The 20,481-nt window shown below is 39.8% G+C and overlaps 1 protein-coding gene across 2 annotated transcripts in view; it reads left to right on the top strand.

Annotated features, from left to right (window-relative positions):
- LOC146329265 (alpha-2-macroglobulin-like) overlaps nt 1-15,334 on the top strand; it is a 28,241-nt gene extending 12,907 nt beyond the window's left edge. The window contains exons 16-35 of one of the 2 annotated variants that reach the window (XM_084718200.1): nt 125-268; nt 375-471; nt 580-727; nt 1,740-1,965; nt 3,638-3,764; nt 3,876-3,997; nt 4,087-4,138; nt 5,304-5,387; nt 6,497-6,673; nt 7,097-7,172; nt 8,875-9,031; nt 9,392-9,466; nt 11,907-12,069; nt 12,153-12,340; nt 12,793-13,005; nt 14,309-14,424; nt 14,685-14,775; nt 14,857-14,925; nt 15,009-15,114; nt 15,264-15,334. In XM_084718200.1, the coding sequence (XP_084574326.1) occupies nt 125-268; nt 375-471; nt 580-727; nt 1,740-1,965; nt 3,638-3,764; nt 3,876-3,997; nt 4,087-4,138; nt 5,304-5,387; nt 6,497-6,673; nt 7,097-7,172; nt 8,875-9,031; nt 9,392-9,466; nt 11,907-12,069; nt 12,153-12,340; nt 12,793-13,005; nt 14,309-14,424; nt 14,685-14,775; nt 14,857-14,925; nt 15,009-15,114; nt 15,264-15,319 (2,487 nt within the window). In that variant the 3' untranslated portion in view covers nt 15,320-15,334. Of the gene's footprint in view, nt 1-124; nt 269-374; nt 502-579; nt 728-1,739; nt 1,966-3,637; nt 3,765-3,875; nt 3,998-4,086; nt 4,139-5,303; nt 5,388-6,496; nt 6,674-7,096; nt 7,173-8,874; nt 9,032-9,391; nt 9,467-11,906; nt 12,070-12,152; nt 12,341-12,792; nt 13,006-14,308; nt 14,425-14,684; nt 14,776-14,856; nt 14,926-15,008; nt 15,115-15,263 lie in introns of both variants that reach the window. The other variant, XM_084718201.1, reaches the window with a different exon arrangement.
- Nucleotides 15,335-20,481: the final 5,147 nt, after the last annotated feature.

The raw sequence follows: 20,481 nt of genomic DNA, 5'->3' as shown, positions 1-20,481 counted from the left end.
TAAAGAGTCTGCTTTGACATCTATACTTCACATTCACATTTAAGGAGTGGCCCTTATCGTCAGATCCTCTTAGGACAACAGATATTTGGCTGTTTGTAGCCTTGAACTATATCTTTCTTTTCAGATATTTGACTTGTTGCCTGTCACAAAAGTATCCTACATTCCATATGAAGTTCAAGATCCTGTAGAATGCCTGCATGTGAGACCTAGAAGATACATTTTGCCATACCCAGATGACGACAGAGATGATGCTCATACAGTTTTCCAGGTACTGCACAAGAAATAAGACACAATGTAAAGAAGCCAGTAATGTATTTTCTTGTTATACATTTAATTAACTTTAAATGATGTCGGTTTGTCGTTGGATTATCTAGAATGTGGGTCTGAAGATGGCAACAAACTTGTTTATCCGAGTGCCCACATGTCTCAAGTACAGAGGAAGAGAATATCACCAAGGCCATGACCACTATGGTGACCTTTTTTCTGAATCTATCTATATTTGCATTTAAACATTTAAACAGCTGACTGTGTCACTGCTGGCCTCTGCTTCTGATTAAATATTTTCTGGTTTCTTTTCAGGTGTGCGTTTGTATGACAGTGTTCCTACAATGTCCAGAGGAAGCGCAGGTGAAGGTGGTTTTGGGGGAGCTGCTCCTAATCTTCCACCGATAGAAACAGTCCGCACTTTCTTCCCCGAAACCTGGATATGGGACCTGGTGGAAGTCGGGTGAGTTTTCAAGGCTTTTTCTTTTCATATATATATATATATATATATATATATATATATAAAGCCTAATATATATGTATATATATATAAATATAAATCTTTTCACAGATTTTTGTAATGACTGTGTTGCGTATGTCTCATGTTTTTCTTTAGGGAGGCCCATAATATATTTGGTGGCATGTCTCTATGTAGTTTTCCACACTGGTGTTGTTGCTGTAGGCCTTTGAAATGCAGAGTGCACATAAGTGCAGATGGCTTTTTGTCCTGTCTGCCTTTTTGTTTTAGCATAGTTCCTTATGTTTGCCAACTGTGTTTTCTTTTTTCTCCCCATGTGTAAATTGATGCACAGTTTGAATCCTACCTATTTTTGTTCAGACACAACATATTTTTACTATAATTAATTTATTTCAGGAACATCATTTTTTCAAGCTCCTCCAAAAGTAGACTTTCAGGGGAGCCAGTGTCGTTTTGATGGGAGCCAAGCTTCCCTTAACTCCTCCATAATTCAAACCATGTTTGCCTCAATACTGGAGTTTAATCTTCAAGAGCTGTGGGGCAACCAAGCCTCGATAGATTCCATAGTTGCACAAAACAGCATTTGATTGTTATTGCTAATCATTTTGGTATCACTGTATCTAAGCACTTTAGGAAACAAGTGATAAGTTAGTGTTAAGTTATGGTTTGCTTTGTCTGGAGAAGGGTTTTTTCCTTGTTACCCTGGTATACCACAAAAGAGTTCATCTGCCTGAGAGCAAGATCCAGGAGAAATTCTCTATCTTAAGGAGGTAAAAGTTGAAATGTGCCACTTAGATATAGAAGAAAAAGACATCAGTAATAAATTGGAATTTCATAAAATGGAGGAGGAAACTAAAAGACAGGAGGAATTGAAAGGAGCTTGAACTCCTCCTCACCTACGTTTCTCAACTTAGTTCAGATATGAGTGCATTAAAGCAGCAGTAGAAGTATGTTTTTCCAACTCACTGAATGTTTTTTTGTCTATCTGCTGATTCAGAGAGTCTGGAAGGACAGATGTGTCCTTCACCGCCCCAGACACCATCACCACTTGGGAGACGGAGGCTTTCTGTTTGTCCTCTGAGGGTTTTGGTTTGGCTCCTCGTAAAGAGATCACCGTCTTCCAGCCCTTCTTCCTCGAGCTCAGCCTGCCGTACTCCATCATCCGCGGGGAGCACTTTGAACTGAAGGCAACCGTCTTCAACTACCTGTCCAGCTGCATCATGGTAATGAATGACTCATCCTCATGTCTGTGTGAGAGAACAGGCTGATTGCCAATTCCCACTGATAGAGCCCAGGGCTCTAGCCAAGAGTTACCTCTGGTATAATTTAGCCCCCTTTCACACACATATTGTTAATCCAGGGTTAAACTAACCCCAGGGCTATATGATTCACACTGCACTTCTACTAGACTTGGATTAAATGACCATTGCTACAGCAACTGATATGAACGTTTTAGAGTGTTCTGTGACTGCTCTTTTGATCTTTTGGCCCCACAAACTCGAGGTTAACCCTGCTTTAGACTAACTTCGGATTAACCCACTTTGCAATGTGCCTGGATTGTTCCACTGTGACAGTTTTCTTAACCTGAGGCTAACAGTTCTTTTACCATGGGGCTAAGTGCAGTGTGAAAAGCTCTAATGATGGTGGAGAGTAACGGCACCGATGTCATGCGAGTCATGTGATATTCAACATGTGGTGAATGTTCAGAACAGCTGCAGTTCGGTTAGATTTAGGCACAAAAACTACTTGGTTAGGTTTCGAAAAAGAGTGCAGCATGAGTTAACTATGCTACGTATGTCAAGTGACCTGAGTTACTGAGTTAAGTGATGCAATGGAAGTGATATGATTGAAGTCTTTGAATAACTAAATAAAATAAGGCAACACTGACTTTTAGTTTCATACAGGACTAGAGCCCCAGTCTCCCACGAGGACTGTCATGTGTTTGTTTCTTTTTAACATAAATGAGTCTAGCACATAGCAGATCTAAGTACAGGTAACAGGAAAGAAGAAATCTGACCATGGTTCCGCCGGGTACCAAGTTTGCTGAGCACAGAATGAAAAGGGGCAGAACTTAGGAAGGGTCAGTTACTGGATATCTAATTTGATAATGCCTTGTTTTTATTCAAACAGAAAAAATAAGAAACCGTGGTAGATTGCTTGTGGTGGGCTGCTTTGACAGCAATATTTTATATTCACTTAAAAGAAAAACAGATCATAAATATCAGCACAATGAAAACACATACTATGGGTATTGGATTAAGACCTTATCTCTGTCAAATCAGACTTATTTTTCTACTAAAATTGTTAAATGGGAATACTTTGAATATACTGTAGAGGAACCAGGCATGGCTGTCCTCTGTCCCCTACCCCTCCACCCAGCTGTTAAAAACCTGTTTCTTCTTTAGGATTGGACAAGAGAACTGAAGGTATAAATACAGATGACTGACTCATAAAATGTCCTTACAAGCTGATGATCTTGTTTTATATATTTTGGATCCAGTGTGACAGAACTTGGTTGGGTTACATACTGTTTCTCATTAAAAACTTCACTTCACTTCACTCACTCCATTTTCAAAGTGAAATCAACGTGTTTCAAAGGCACTTCTAAACCGTTGTTCAAAGAAACTGTAAATAACTGTTATCAATCAAAATTTGGCAGGCTGGTCAACTTTACCCGCCTCATGTGGACCCTGTCAGCTCAATCATGACAGAGTTACCAAGCTTCTTGGGATTATTTGGAATTATCCTCATTTTCTGAATTACTTCAGTTCTTGATCATTTGATGTGCTTCTATTTGTAACAAAAACCTTTGCATGAGGTCAGGAAAGGTCAGAAATCAGGCTGTATTGTATCACAGTTCACAGTTTTAAAATCATTGTTTTCTCTATTTAACAGGTCTCTGTGATTCCAAAACCATCCTTGGATTACTTGCTCACCCCCCTCTCTGGTGACCAGTACACATCCTGTCTGTGTGGCCATGAGCGCAAGACCCTCAGCTGGAGCATGGATGCCTTAACCTTAGGTGAGAGGCAAACTTTCATCCACCCTGGTGTGAGATGTTAAAGGGTGCTGAGGTGGAGGAACATTTGAGATCAACACAATCTGAGAACATTGTTCAATGGATCATTTGTAGGTGTTATGAATGTGTCTGTGACTGCTGAGGCCATACCGTCCCACGTTTCCTGTGACAATGAGATTGTTAGCGTGCCAGACAGAGGTCGTGTTGATGTGGTCACAAAATCTCTGATAGTAAAGGTTGGTACCATAAAAACAAGATCATCCATTGTTTCTTGCATTTCATGCAAAATGGAAACTGGAACTCACATTATTTTCTTTTTTCTCAGGCTGAAGGAACTGAGATGACAAACAACTACAACTGGCTGCTCTGTCCGAAAGGTCAGTATGGTTTACAGCAGTGATGGCCCGTCAATCATTTTGAAAGAGGCGTACCAAATGTTCTAAATTAGAAAGAGTTGAGTAGATGACATGTCAAAAATGTAATAGAGACATTCACTGTGAGACATTCATGTTTTTGTATAAATGCAGCAGGATAATTTACAGCAGTGTCACACTGACAGTTTACATCAGTGAGGATGTTTTATTCCACAGCAGACAGTAAACTGCACACAGACACACTGAGGACATGAAGAGGACAGACAGTCTGGACTCTTCATCATGACTTACAGTAATGCAGCTCAGAGACAAACGTTTCGTGGAGGAGACGAGCGTCTGTCAGTTTGGTCTTTACAGAGACAGATATTTTAATCTGTAGTGTTTAAACCACAGAACTGTACAGTAACATTAGGATTCATGATCAATAAAGGTTTTATATCGGTCGGTACTTCACACACTCTCCTCCCTTCCTCCTCTCTGCAGCTCGTCTCTCCTCCCTCGCAGTTGTGATCAATCAAAATAAAATAATTAAGTATTTAAAAGCACACAAATCAGACTTGGAGTAAAAAAAAAAAACAAGCACCACAGAAGTGCACATTAATATTATGATTCATGATCATGAAAAAAGTTTTAATATCAAGTCGAAACATCTGTCCATATTCACACACTTTCTCTCTCTCTCTCTCTGCTGTGGGTCAGCCTCATTTTGACTTTTACCTGGTTTCAGGTGGAGCTGCAGCTCCATCAGCACTCACTCAGCTCCCTCCTTATATACCTCTGTTTGTTGGCATTGAGCCACCTGCCTCAACAAACAAGACTGTTTACAGTTTTGGGTGAAAGGGAAACTCGCTTCTGATTCAAACTGTGGGTCGGGTCAGTATAACAGAACGTGTGTTAATTGCACATCAAAAAAATTAGTGGTGTTAAGATGAATTTGCATTAACATGTTATTAACATGTTAACCTTGAAAGCCCTAGATAATTTATATTGTAACATGTCAGAATTTTTTACAGGTATATTGAATCAACATTCTGACATGTTCATGACATTTATTCATTTCATGACGTTTCATTTCATGATCCACTAACCATCAGTTTAATCTAAGCGACCTCTTTGTTTTTGTACTGAGCTCTACTTGTTAAGGTGTTTGTTGTGTTTCTGTACACAGGAGAAACTTTGACAGAGGACATCGACATAGAACTCCCTGAGAACATGATTGATGGATCTGCTCATGCTACAGTATCAGTCCTGGGTAAACTGAAACTAAATTCATTTGAACTGAGTGTCGCTTTAATCATTCAGAGTCTGGAGAGTCAACAGACTGACCTCCATCGAAGATTTGAAGTGTTGCCCTTTTGTGTAGCAGAAAGCAAATTTAAAGATCCAGACATATTTTAAGATTTATAAAAATCATTTGAATAATAATTTGTGTCCAATATGATTTTCTCACTAAAAAACTCACATGTAACTTACAATCACTCATTGATCATACTGAAAAATCCAGAATCTTTAAATATTAAATCTTAAATATGCTCCTACTTCACTGAAAAGTCCATTCTCAGTCTATGTTCCCTGTAATCTTCATGTTTCCACATCACACTTGTTCAGATGGCATACTGCTCTCTGCTCCGGCATCCAACTGAAGTAACAAGAAGCAAAACACACCTGAGAGTGTAAGAGGACTTTAAAGGGTCAAACGTCAGAATCAGTAATACTTTATTGATCTCCGGGAGAAAGTGTTCACATTACAGATGCTCCCATTCAAGAATAGAAAACATATAAACATAGAGAAATGAACAAAATAGAAAATCAGTATATAAAAATATGCACATCAAAATAGTATAACAGAAATATATACACAAGTATGTAAAAAAAAAAAAAGACAGGTGCCTTGTTCTGTAACAAATGTGTGTATATAAATATAGAATACTATACATCTTTGAAAAATAGAAGAACTAGAAAATAAATGTCAAGAATTATGTACGTTAATGTGCATCAGACTAGAATACATAACTAAAAAAATAATACTTGTCTGTGTATTGCACATTGAATTATTGCAGTCGAGTTAATACACAATTTTTGTCATGTTACTTCACATGAAAAGTACCAGTATTTATCAGATCTGAAGACAAATCACAATCTGGCTTAGTGTACTGGAGGAAAATACAATGGAAATAGATACATATTAATATTTACATATATTTATATCAGCATATTAAACTTGATTCTGGTGGGATAAGAAAATATCGTCAGAAGGTATAAGAACACACATTTTGAATATCTTTGTCTTTCAAATCTATTTATAAATTAAAGGTCAGGTTAGTTAATGTTTGGTCTCACTGAGTCGGTGTTTTTGTGCAGGTGACATTCTGGGCCGAGCCATGAGGAACCTGGATGGGCTGCTGAAGATGCCATATGGATGTGGTGAGCAGAACATGGCGCTTCTGGCCCCCAACATTTACATCCTCCAGTACCTGAAAAACACACAGCAGCTGACCCCAGTCATCAAGGAAAAGGCAACCAATTTCCTGACTAGTGGTGAGTGTCTGTTGGTTTTATATTGCAGCTAAGAAAGAAACGTTCAAAGGAATAATATGTAACATTTCCACATTAAAATGTCCAAAAAAGACCATGCTATATGCTTTATATATTGTTGACTTGTGTACTTAGACCGTCCCAAATGTTTCCAATAATTGACATACTCTGTGCTGGCTACACAAAATATAAACAGATGATCTGTTGTACATAATCATGTGACAGTGCTGCTTTAACCTCTAGGACACCAGGAACACTTTCACCCCCCCCCCTCCTTTCTTTTCAGACTGTCAGCTCACCAATAAAGGCAGAAAATTATTTATGTCTGTACATTCAAACTTACAGAGACATAAACAAATGTGGCTCTGATCACATGATCGTGTGTGTTGTTGATGCTCTAATAAGTGTGTTTCTGTTGTTATACAGGCTACCAGAGACAGCTGAACTACAAACATCACAACGGTCCTTACAGCACATTTGGAGCAGGAGAAGGGAACACTTGGTGAGAACATCACTGATCAGTCATCCACAAAGAATAAGTATTTGTACATGGTGTACAACATTTACAATGTCAGGTCATGACATTAAAAGAAACGTACTTAAAGGGACAGTTCACAATTAAAATCACATCCATCCTGTCTGTAGTGCTATTTACTCATGTAGGTTTTTTGTTGTGAGTTGCTGAGTTTTTTTGAGATATCGGCCATGGAGATGTCTGTCTTTTCTCCAGTATAATGAGACTAAATGGCCCCTTGGGTTTTGGTAATCAAAGCACCAAAAAAAGAGATGTGACAAATTGAAAACGTTTCAAAACGTTACTTAAGAAAACCCACAGACCTTGTTGCAAGCAATTTCATGTAGGAACAACTTTTTACCTACTAGGAAAGAAAGTAGTTCCGTAGATTCTAGAGTAATTCCAGTAGATTCTACTGTGGAAAGAAAGTAGTTCCCACATGAAACTGTTCACAACAATTATTATCTTGAGCAACCAGGCCATGATTTTTGGACAGCAACAGTGTTTTGTAATTTTTCAAACATATTTTTTGGGATTCAATTCACTCATGCATCTGATGCATCAGACTTTAATGTGCAAGATACGAGTGCCTCGGTTCAGACAGCATGAATCAGAAACAAATCGACGCAGCCCTAGCGTATCAATACATCTAATTAGGATGTGCATGTTTCATTTTTGGCATCAAGGAGCTGCCACTATAAGTTTCCACCATTGTCTTTCTCCCCCTGCCTCTGCGTGAACCGCTCTCGCTGGACGCCTGCTGCTGCGCTCACACAAAACATTCATAACGTGCAAGTGTTGAATAAGTTTGGCTTTTATAAGAAAGATGAGAAACTCTGCTGCAGATCATTTATGCAAAACGTGTCTGACAGCAGAGAACAGAGACACGAGTCTGACCTCAGAGACGTCATGTGACTGTGAGAGCAGAAAACACTTCACTGTTCCTCCACACTGATCTGAACCACAGCACTCTGAATATGAAACAGAGCAGCAGATCACCTTACTGCAACAATACTGATATTTTAAACAGTTTTAAAGTTGTTCACAGATTCTCATTTAGGCTACAGGATTTAATTTACATATGAGACTCATAATAAGATGTTAACACCACTGTAATGTCTCTTCTTCTCTGTCTCTACTGTTACTATATTTAGTAAAACTATCAGCATGTTTTTTTGACACTAACATCACTCTACAAATGTAGCATTAATCGAATCAAAATGTAAAGACTGACACACTGCATTGTCTTGTATTACATCATGTCGTATCGTGACAGAGCTGAATCGTATCGAACTGAATCATTGGCTATTTAAAAATTTCTATGATGTATTGAATCATCATACATTGAACATGTATCGGGATTTGTAGCGAATCTGTCTTAGTCAATGAGGTACACCCCCCTAGTGCTTTGAGCACCACAAGCTGAGTGCCATTTAGTCCCATTATACTGAACTCCATATCAAAACTCTGCAAATCAGACCAAAAAAATAGATGGATAAATAGCAGTACAGGATGGGAACAATATGGACAGGACAGGGAAAAATACGTATTTAACGTATTTAAATTCTGTCCCTTTAAGCTCTGAATAAGCTTAGTTGACCTTAAAGTGAAATTTGATATATTGTTTAGATCAAATGCTTTGTTGTCTTTTTTGTCAGTTAAGGTGTAAACTCTGTTTTAATTTCCTCAGGCTGACTGCTTTTGTGGTGAGATCTTTTGCCAAAGCACAAGAGTTCATCTACATCGATCCAGAAAAGTTGGAAGAGTCTAAGTCTTGGCTGGTGCAAAAACAACGAGAAAATGGCTGTTTTGAACAGTCAGGTAAACTCTTCAACAACAGAATGAAGGTAAGTTGGAAGTTAAATAACATGATGATAACTGAAAGTATTTAAGGTTAGACATGTCCATTTTCACTGCACCATCAGCTCCACTTTCATTCATGGCTCAGGAGTAACTTAATCCATTTTGGGGCCCATTTATTAAGAATGATTAAATAGTTCCCTCTCACATTACTGAAAAGAGATTTAACAGGATTAATGCATGAGCCTATGAGAGCCCTGACAAATTCATCTGCAATTTCTGAGTGACAGTCATTTGTGAAACTGGACACCTCCATTTGCAATCAGCCTGCAAGCAGTTCTCAAATTGACTTTAGTGAATCATATGTACAGTGATGATAATGTGTGTATGATGCTTCCTGTCTACAGGGTGGTGTCTCTGATGAAGTGACTCTCACTGCTTACATCACTGCTGCTTTCTTGGAGATGAATAATTCTCTAAATGTGAGTAGATTCCCTGCACTACAAAGAGCTCATGCTGTTCTGACAATACAGAAGTTGGTCTACTTTTTTTAAACATTTAACTTTCAAGCGAAATAAACATCAAGTATATTTTGCTAAGAGCACAAACTGCAAGACCTGCTTAAAATAGCGTGCGCCAAGTAGGGTTGGGCAATTGAACAACTATATTGTCTATCGACGATGGGCTGAATCCATCACCAATCGCTTTTCTTTTGGCTGATCAATATTTGTCATGTTATTCTGCTAATGTAATATTCTTCAGATTGACAGCAACGCGCTCTCATCCAGCAGCACAGTACACACCCATTCAGCCAACCATGAGTGAGCTAAGCTGGGTGACGGGTGAGAGGAACACAGCCTGCAGAGTCAGACTCTTTACGTTCTTTCCATGCGGTGAATTGAGGATTTATTTTGACCAAACCAGAGTTGGTGATTGTTGGAAGAATGGAAAGACTAACAAAGATGGTTTAAGTGACTTTTCCATGTTTTTCTGTCGAGTTTGAATTAAGTGTGTTTTCTGAGGAGTTAACGAGCCAAGTACGGTCGTCTTAGTTCAGTAAAAGAGAGAAACTTGAATTCAGATGGTGTGCGGTTTTATTTCTCTGTTTAAAATGGAAAATAAGTGTGCGAACATCGACTTTCTAAAAAACACTATAAAAGAAGGACACACATCCCTGAGGCCCAGTGGGTTGAGTGCTGGATCACAAAACATCCACACACCAAAAGAGCTTCTGGATAAAACTTTATTAGTGTGACGTTTCAAGCAGTATGCTGTATGAAGAGCTTCTCTTTTTATGCTTTTGAACATGTAGTTTCTAGACATTTTGTGCCTTTATTTTGTTTATTGCACGTAGTGAACGTACGCAGCATGTGTAACATAGTGAAGTCGCTTCTTGTGCACATCTCCCAGCTGAAACTGGAGAGGACGAGAGGAGGTGGCCCATGGATGGGCAGACGATGATTGCTTGAAAATTTTAACATATCTCCCAACTCTAGCTCCAGGTTGCTCCTCTTGATGGCACACTTGGGTGGTCAGAATATTTACATTGTTGGGAAACCTTCTCCATCTTCAGTAGGTATCTCAAGGTCACAAGCATTTGGCCATTTAAGCTGTACACCTCGCTGTAGTGGGGCAGAGAAGACTAAGTTGGTGTTCACTTGCAAAAGTGTTCCAACTGCAGTCAACCTCAAGCATAATGAGCTGGTCTCAGTTACCTGGGCTTTTACCCCTGAGGCTGCGTCCATTTGCAGCTTCTGTAAGGACCTTGCCATGCTTCCACCTGTATCGGTCTTCTAATGGTCCTCTGAGACGTCCAGTCAAGATGTGACGTTGCCAGTAAGATCTTGCTCCTCACTGTTTGCAGGATGGGCCTTCTCCTCTGCCCCAGATCTTTAGGTTGTTTTGAGTTGGCAAGAGGTCAGCCACAGCACACAGGAGGAAGGTCAGCTTGCCCTGGTCAGTGACCCAAAGTTTTTTCCAGGACATGGATCATTTGAGTGTCTGGTCTTACTGCATCAACTGTCCTTGGTAAACAAGTTCTACAGTTTTGAGGCAGTGGGTCTTTTCAGGCGCCTTTGGGACCCTCTGCACCACAGGTCCTCTCTTGCCCTTGACTCTGGTTTTGCTTCATCTCTTGGCATTATAATCTTCAAGTCCTAGCCATCCTTGACAGACCACCCCACCAGTCTACTAATGTTTTGAGTACTTATCAGTGTCCTTCCCTGTTTCCTGAGGCTTCCTGCCACACTCGCTCTTGACTTAGTGGCTTTGAATTATTCCACCACCTGTAGCACTCTGGCTTTGCAGGTTGAGCAAGCTGAAAGTGGGGGGAACACCAAGCTATCTGAACATGAATTTGCTGCACAGTCTCCCCATTGCTTTCACTTGAACCATCTTCTCCAGTGATCTTAGGATCCAGTGTGTTTCTTAGACTTAGACTTAGATAGACTTAGATGCCTTTATTTGTCATTACAACAAGTACAACGAAATGTCATTTGGTTACAACCCGTCCCAGAGGACACAGAAGCACAAAACACAGTACGAGTAATTGACATGGGAGGACAGGGAATGATTCATCAGTTATATCATCTATTAAGGGTCTGCAGGTAGGATCCACTTTGGATCCCCTACATTGCATTCTTCCTGCTTTTAGTAGTAGTACATTGGCAGTCACAAACAAAACCACAGGTACAGTCCATCCTGCCAAGCCTCTGCCAGGTCAATCTTGGCATCTCTGATCTTTAGCTGTTGGTCTGTGTTGGTAGTTGCTTTGCTACCACTTTATCATTCAGATTAATGGTACAGATGTCCTCACATTGTGAGGTTCACAGTGTGTGCTGTTGTTTAGTAATATTACCTCCATTCATTGAAGTCAGTTTAGTCCTGAGATTATTTATTCTGTGTTCATTGTATTTGTTACAGGATCCAGTGATAAAGAGCAGCATGTCTTGCCTCAATGAGTCCATCAATGACCTCAGCAACACCTACACCACAGCTCTGCTGGCGTACGTCTTCACCCTTGCAGGAGACATGGAGGCCCGTGCTCACCTGCTGAAGCACCTGGACACAGTTGCCATACAGGAAGGCGAGTCATCCTCCTAAAGGAAATCATTTTGGCTTCATTACTGTGAATGTAAGCTTACCTTGTCCCTTTTGTTCTGTTTGTAGGAGGTTTCCTCCACTGGTCTCAGACTGCAGCAGACACATCGGCCCCTCTGTCAGTGGAGATCAGCTCCTACGTGCTGCTCGCTAAACTCAGTGCCTCTCCTACTGCTGAAGACCTGGGCTACACCACCCGCATCGTCAGGTGGCTCACACGGCAGCAGAACCACTATGGAGGCTTCTCCTCCACACAGGTACAGTCCAGACAACGTCCAAAATGCCCTATTTTCTTCTTTGTGACAATGTATTTTTCAGCTTATTCAATGGGGCTTTTAACTGTTTATGTTTACATAAAAACAGAATTTTCTCAATCAGTTTATCCGAAAAATTCTACAGTCTACAAACATTACTCAATACATCAACAATTTAATGTCAGTGAATTAACCACAGCAAGGAGAGCAGCAGTGTTACAGCCCGTCAACATATGTTGACCATCTGAGCTTTAAAATGTAATTGTCTTTACTTACAGAACGCAATTACTGTCTGTATGAAAATCAACACCAAACCTTTATTTAAGCACATAAAGTATTTGTTATTTTGTGTGTGTGTGTGTGTGTGTGTGTGTGTGTGTGTGTGTGTGTGTGTGTGTGTGCGTGTGTGTGTGTGTGTGTGTGTGCGTGCGTGTGTGTGTGTGTGTGTGTTGTAGGACACAGTGGTGGCTCTTCAGGCTCTGGCTCTCTACTCCACTCTGGTGTTCAGTCCGGACGGTGCAAGCTCAGTAACAGTCCAGTCTCCCAGCAGCCAGCTGACATTTGATGTGAATCAGGACAACAAACTGCTCTACCAGGAGGAGGTGTTGAAGGACGTGACAGGAAAACACCACCTGGAGGTGAAGGGCACTGCATGTGCTTCAGTGCAGGTCAGTAGTCACTGCAACTCTTCCTGTTTTTCTTTGATCTACTGTACATACACCACCACAAACACAACACGACACTGTTACTTGTAATAATACAGAAAGTTTATAAGTTCCTTACCTCTAATTTTAGGGGCCCCTGTATTATTAGTTGTAAGGTTGTTTCTTGTTCCAAATAAAGGGTTAAATATTTCTATTTAAATTATTGTAAAAGGGTTTTGTTAAAAAGATTGGGAGATACTGAAATAGGTATAGAAATTTAGAAAATATTTTTTAACTGTGTTTAAAGTTCCACCGAAAGAGAGAGGCATCAGATCCCATCATCATCTAACGGAGGACCAAAGGATGTGCAGTGTTGTTGCAGTGCAGCTTTAAGTTTTGGCATCTAACTTTTAAACCAGAAATGAAGTTCCTCTGTGGGTCCAGATGAATCCATTCAGATAAGCAAAGCCCATTTGTGTCTAAATCAGTTTCCCCTCATTTTGAATTTTGTTGAAATCTGTTTTTTGCTACTCCATTTGGTGGTCATGTGTAGATATGATGTCTGAGTGACCATGAAAGTTTTGTGCCATTTGACCAATAGATGGCAGTATAACAGCAGCATCTAACTATAAAGCAGAGGATCTTTTTCTGATTGTTGGTATATATGTCTGTGTGTATGACTGTCCTTTGCATATGTTGAGAACCATTCATCCAATCAACTGCACACTTGGTGGGTCTGTTGCTGAAAACCCAAGGGAGTGCTCTGTTGAGTGTGAAGTCAATTGGATGTGTGGTTCTGAAGCAATCTGTCCGTTCTGAATGGTTGTGAGCTCTTAATGGGCACAACCCCCAACAACGCTGCAAGCAACAATACCAGGAGCTCATTTCAAATGGGCACAGGTTCCCAACGCTGCACTGCACTGGTCTTATTTCAATTTGGGAAAAAGTATAGTTAACTTTATAAACTTTTTTATAGATATGTGTGATTCTGATTTCTATTTTTTTTCTTTTGCTTTAATCTAGGGTCATCTTGTCTCATCTCCACTTGACATTAGTTCCTTTTTTTTAAGATTAACCATGTATCCAAGCATTTCACCAAACTCTCAAGAAAGTGCAGGAGTTTTCAAGTGTTAAGAAAGGGTCAGGTATAAACAACAACATGTCATCAGCATAAAGTGAAACATTATGCTCTCATGCCCCCATGATAAAAACCTGCAAACATTTTCCTCCAAAGCAATAGTCAGTGACTCCATTTGCCAGAGCAAGAAGAAGGGGTGACTGAAGGGTTGTATGAATATTAACTTTTCCTTGTGTTCCTCTTTCCCAGATTTCTGTGCACTACAACATCCCAACTCCTGCTGATGCCACCACTCTCAGTGTGACGGTCAAATCAGAGGCCGACTGCAGCAAAAGACCCAAAGTCACTCTGAAAATGAAGTCCCTGTAAGTAACTTTTTAAAATCACTTCTGCAACTTGATTCACATGACAGAAATACAATTATCTGTATCTACCCGCTGGACTAAGTAACTTTTGGTGAATAAACATGTTTTAGTAGTTAATAATCATCTCAAACATATCTTAACTGTATATGAAGCTCTTCCAAAACCTCATATTAAAAAGTGTCTGCGAACAACTAGTAGAGCTGTAAAAGACGGGATGAAATCTCACTGAGTGACATTACATTTATGTGGTTACATCACAGCTATAGTGGAAAGGAGAGCAGCACAAACATGGTGATCCTGGACATCAAAATGCTGTCTGGATTTGTCCCAGACCCCAAGTCTTTGAAGAAAGTGAGTTCTTACAGTAACTTATATGGAAAAGTTTCCATGTGTTGTTGATGGACGACCCAGCTGACTCTCCTCTCCTCACAGCTCAAAGGTGCTCTGCTGGTGGATCGGGTTGAACAAAAGGACGATCACGTTCTCGTGTACATACAGGAGGTGAGAAGAATTCACAGTGACAAACAGCAGATGATTTTCTCCACACTTGTTACTGATCGCAGCATCTGTTTTTTCTCCAACAGCTGGGAAAGGACATACCCATCAACCACAGTCTGGATCTCATACAGGAGCTCCCAGTGCAGAACCTGAAGCCAGCCGTGGTCAAGATCTATGACTACTACCAGCCAAGTAAGTCAGATACTCTACTGTAGTCCTCTCTAAAGTTCATTTACAGAAACTCTGATCCTTAGTAGTACTTCTGAATACTACAAGTTTTAATGTGTTTGCTCTTCTTTGTTTTTGTTTTTCTCTCTTCTACTTCTTGTTTTTCCTCCCAGATGACCAGGCTAAGACAGAATACAGCTTCCCTTGTCTTTCAGGTAACAATCTCTAATAACACACACAAGTAAAGCAACATGTCTTACAAAAGTCATTTAATGTCTGAAAAACCTGCAACATTTAAGCCCAACCAAAAAGTTTTGTCTTAAATTGGTCAGTCACTCCCAGAAGTATGTAGAACACTTTGGAAATCAACCAATAATTCAAGGGTATTTAAAAATATTAAAATCACAACAACTGATGTAGATGGTCAGTCTTAACTAGGGATGCACCGATACCACTTCTTTTACAACAAGTACTTACATTTCGGTACTTGCCAATGCTGAATACCAATATGAGTACTTAATAATGCCATTAAAGTTCTTGCAGTAATTTTAAAAACGTTTCATTTTCATTAGATGCTCACTTTCTAAATGTAACAAATCATTTTTGCTGAAGTTGTAGCATCTTCTTATGAAGAAAAGAGGGTTACACACTGGTGGCAGCTGTGTTTTTTTCTTCGTCTTCGGATTAATTAGCGGAAACATTCAACTAGTTCAACTAGGACTTATTGGACAGCGGCTGCCTGCGGTCTACCGGTCCGTTCAGTTTTACAAGGACTTACATGAAATTTTAGGGACAGTTTCCAAAGTCACTGCACTCATTAATGGATGATGTTGAGGACAGCGACTCCCTCGCTGATGATGACAATGTGACCAAAAAAGAGAGTAAGCATCAGCAAACACCCTCAACTCTGCGTCGTGTTTGTTCTTAGATGTTTGCTTGTGCTAAGCACCTACTTTTGGTGACGTGGTATGGGGTATTGGAGTAATTTAATGAGTACAAATACATGATGACAGTATCGGACCGATACCTGATGCTGGTATAGGTATTGGAGCATCCCTAGTCTTAACTATGACTTTTCTTTGTTTTGCAGGTTGAGTGAGGTTTGGTCAGTCCCCAGGGCATCCTTCATGACAGCATAATTCAAAAAATGCACCTGACCGAAGTACCTTGGAAATTCACAAAGTATATAAACTGTATCTTTATGTACCGAGTGTGTTTCCATGTCTGTTTCACAAACATACACAATTCATGGATAATAGACAATAAAATAAAGTGATCTATATTTGATTCTTGTCTCTGTAGTTATTTGTTATATGTATTTCATCCACAGACTAGAAATTGTGCAGGTCAAAAAATTCCATCACTACTAGAACGGCCATGAGCTGTAATTTTGACCTTTGACTTCCAAACTACATTATCTGTCATGATAAATACCAGACTAAGAGATGAACACACTTATATTGTTAGTTTATATTTTTTTTAAATGAAATAGCAGCAAAGTGTAAATTTTGTAAAATTTATTTCTATATTGATCAACATGTACACATGAACTAGTTAACCATGTATATATATTTTTTTTTCTAGTCTTTATATCCTTGTTATGTTTTCAGTTCCGTTTTCCTGTCTGTGTATGATGAGAAAATCATAGAAATCGTATAACTAAGAAGAAAAGAAGTGTTCCTCTGCAAACTTGATTTTGACAGTCTGAGCAGATGTTCCATGTGTTGTTGCTAATTTGACCACAGAATGACGTGTGTACTTTTCACTATAGCAGCAACAATTAATCCATTATTAAATTTATTAACAATTATTTTGAGAATCTGTTTGCTAATTTTGAGTATTTTAAAGAAAGGCAGTAAAAAATCTTTGATATCAGCCCCTTAAATGTGAGTATGTTGGGGTTTCTTTTCTCTTCTATGAGTGTAAACCTTGGGGTTGAGTAAAACCAGAAATTCGAGGACGTCATCCTGAGCATTTTCTGAAATGTTAAAACCAGCAATTAATAACTGATTAATTGGGAAAATAATAGATTACTCCACTATTACAATAATTGTTAAGTGTAGCCTTACTTTTCACACCATGGCAAGGCAAAATATGATACTGTCATGATGGACCTGCAGGTTTATTAAGCTTTATGATACTGTGTTGCTTACAGCTAATGAATGGGAGAATAACCAAAGGCTCCCAGTGTCCTTCCCATTTATTTTATTTTAACAGGATGTTAAGAGCAACAGGACTGGACAGTGGTTGAACCAAACAACCAATGGCAAAATACTGCAACTTTTGCACTCTTTGAATTCTGAAGCTTGTGAAGGAATTTACTTCTTTACTCTGGGGATCGATGGAAAGAAAAAACCTACCTTAATAAATTTGTCAAACCAGAAAGCTTACCAATGCTTTTTTTAAAAAAAGGAGTTCTGACGGGGTCTTTAGGGTATTGCTAACCCTTTTTATCCCTGATTAAATAATTTTCCACCAGATGAAAAACTGCCAAGACCACCTACTATCAGAACAAGTCGTGTCATCGACTCCTCACTTAAAACAGGCGTGTTCCCTGCCGCATTCAAGCAAGCTCTCATCACCTCGCTGCTCAAAAATTCACACTCATCTTTAATCAAGTATCTGCATTCCTTTCCGAGAACAACCTGTATGACCTGAATAAGCCTTTAAACAGGGTCAGTCTACTGAAACTGCCCTCCTGTCAGTAACAGAATCATTGCATTCAACTAGAGCTGCTGGTCAGCCCTCAGATCCACTGCTGTTACATCTGTCAGCTGCATTTGACGGTTAACTACCAAATCCTCCTCTCCTCACTCACTGAGCTTGGAATCTCAGGTTCTGCCCTCTGCTCATTCATATCGTACCTGTCAGAGATATATGTAGAGTATCTTGGAGGGGAGACGTTTCTGAACTGCACAATTTATCCACAGGAGTTCCTCAAGGGTCAGTCCTTGGCCCTCTTCTCTTCTCAGTATATAACATTTCACTTGGTGGCATACTTCCCATGATTTTTCATACCATTGCCATGCCGATGATACCCAATTCTTCTTGCCATTCCCTCTGGAAGACCACACAGTCTTCACTTGCATCTCGTCATGTCTAGCTGATATCTCAGCAGAACGCGACCTTCAGATCAACCTCTCCAAAAATTCCCTGTCATCTCAGCCAGTTCCTCTATACAACAAGAAATATCCAACTTGAATCCACCCAGCTTACACCTACAAGGTCTGCCCAGAACTTGGGCGTCATGATTGACCAACTAAACTTCAAGGTCCATGTGGCCTCGATTTGTCAGTTGTGCAGGTTTTTCCCTGTTCAACATCAGGAAGATAAGACCCAACCTGTCTGAACATGCAGTACAACTCCTCAGACTCCTTCAGACTCTCGTAATATCACACATTGATTACTGCTACTCTTTACTGGCAGGCCTCCCTGTATGCACATTCAAAACTTAGCAGTTGATCCACAACACAGTGGTACGTCTGGTTTTCAATCAGCCAAGAACAGCATGTCACTCCGCTGTTCAGGTTACTCCACCGTCTCCCAGTCACGGCCCACATTACTTCTGAGCAGACACGCTGTTGTCCTTCTCAAACCGAGCGAGGAACTGGTTCATCTCGTTCAGCAGGGAGGTGGAGCTGTTGCAGGTCTGTGGTGAGGGCTGATAGTCCATCATGGTCTGTGACCCCCACCACAGGCTCTGAGTCTCTGCTGTTGCTGAAACAATGGGCTATCCTCTTGGAGAACTGCCTCTTAGCCTTCCTGATGCTGCGGGACAGGTTGGTCCTAGCTGTCCTCAGGCCTGCCTGGTCTCCTGCTCTGAAGGCAGCATTTCGGGCCTTCGGGAGCCTGTAGACCTCCCCTGTCAACCATGGCTTCTCATTGGCTTCTGATGGTCTTGAGGTCTGTTGCATCATCAATGCACTTGGTGATGTAGGCAGTGACCGTGTCAGTGTACTCCTGGAGGTCAGTGATATTATTGTGGGTGGCAGCACATCCCAGTCTGTGGTGTTAAAGCGGTCCTGGAGTGGTTCTGAGGACCCTTCTGGCCAAACTCGTACCTGTTTCTGAACTGGTTTGGTGACTCTCACCAGTGGTCTGTATGCTGGCATTAGCATAACAGTGATGTGATCTACATAACACCGACAGTGATGTATATCTATATCTATCTATCTATGTGTGTTTATACATGTATCTTTGTTTCATGGCACTTTCTCATGGTGTCCTCTCCTGACTAGACCCTTGCTTGTGTCCTATTAGCTCTCAGATGTATGTTGCTTTGGATAAAAGTGCCTGCTAAATGAAATTGTAAGATTTAAGATTGTTTTTGTAAAAAATCTGAGTTGATGGAAATCTGGGACACACCTTTAAAGACCCAACACAAATTTGATTGCAACAGCTTATTTCTTTTCACCTATATTATCAGTAGGTATTGTAAGTTTTAGATTTAGAAGATTAGAAGCTACCTGTAAATGAAATGAAAAATCAGCTAATTCTGTAACCACTACTGACTTTGTGTTCCTTATTAAGTTTAAGCAGTTTACTGTGTATGTGACATATTTAAGTATAATAATTTCACATTATGAACTTAAAGAATTAGGTTTACTATTATAAATGGTGTTATATATGATAATTATTTCCATATCATTTACAGTATTTTAACTAGTATTTTAATTTCACATTTACATGTGTAGTATTTAAGTTTCTTCTTCATGTCTCAGTATCGGACCGACACCCAATGCTGGTATTGGTATCGGTGTATCCCTGTTTTTAAATATAATGAATGACAATATAGTACAACAAAGGTCTGTGTCCTCCTTGTGTCTTTTTGTGTTGATACTGTCACTTCAATAGCTGTGCAGCTTGAGCTGCTTTGATTCATGAAATGCACCTTCTTTACTTTAAAAACATGAAGAATCAATGTGAAGGTACATTATTCCAATCCAGATGAGATAGAAAGTGGTTCCATTCAAGACCTGTAATTTACAGCCTTAGTTAAATACAGATAGTTTGGAGTTACATCTGCACAGTTTTACACAATAAGCACATTTCTTGATATGTTGTAACACAGGAACAGTGTTTGAGGACATTATCAGTCCACAATGGTTTACTTACTGTCTACTTTGGCCGTAGTGGTCTGGTTTGGAGTTGTTTACATGACAAAGTCAAACATCCCACGCTGGGTAAAGGGCAGTGCTGCAGGACCCAGTTCACTCGATCACTGATGTATAGCTGATTTTGGGAAATAGTTTGCTACAACCCAATAGCCTGTAACAGTCATCAGGTGAAGTCAGGAAAGCACTTAAAATGTTTAATATCCTAGTATGATAATGATAATGTATGATTTTGGTAAAGAACAACAATATGAATACATTCACCACATCACTAAAT

Source organism: Lutjanus erythropterus, chromosome 4 (assembly GCF_056507025.1).
Source record: "Lutjanus erythropterus isolate fLutEry1 chromosome 4, fLutEry1.hap2, whole genome shotgun sequence".
Taxonomy (NCBI): domain Eukaryota; kingdom Metazoa; phylum Chordata; class Actinopteri; order Lutjaniformes; family Lutjanidae; genus Lutjanus; species Lutjanus erythropterus.
Note: the sequence above shows the minus strand (reverse complement) of the source record. Positions and strands in the feature narration are given on the sequence as shown.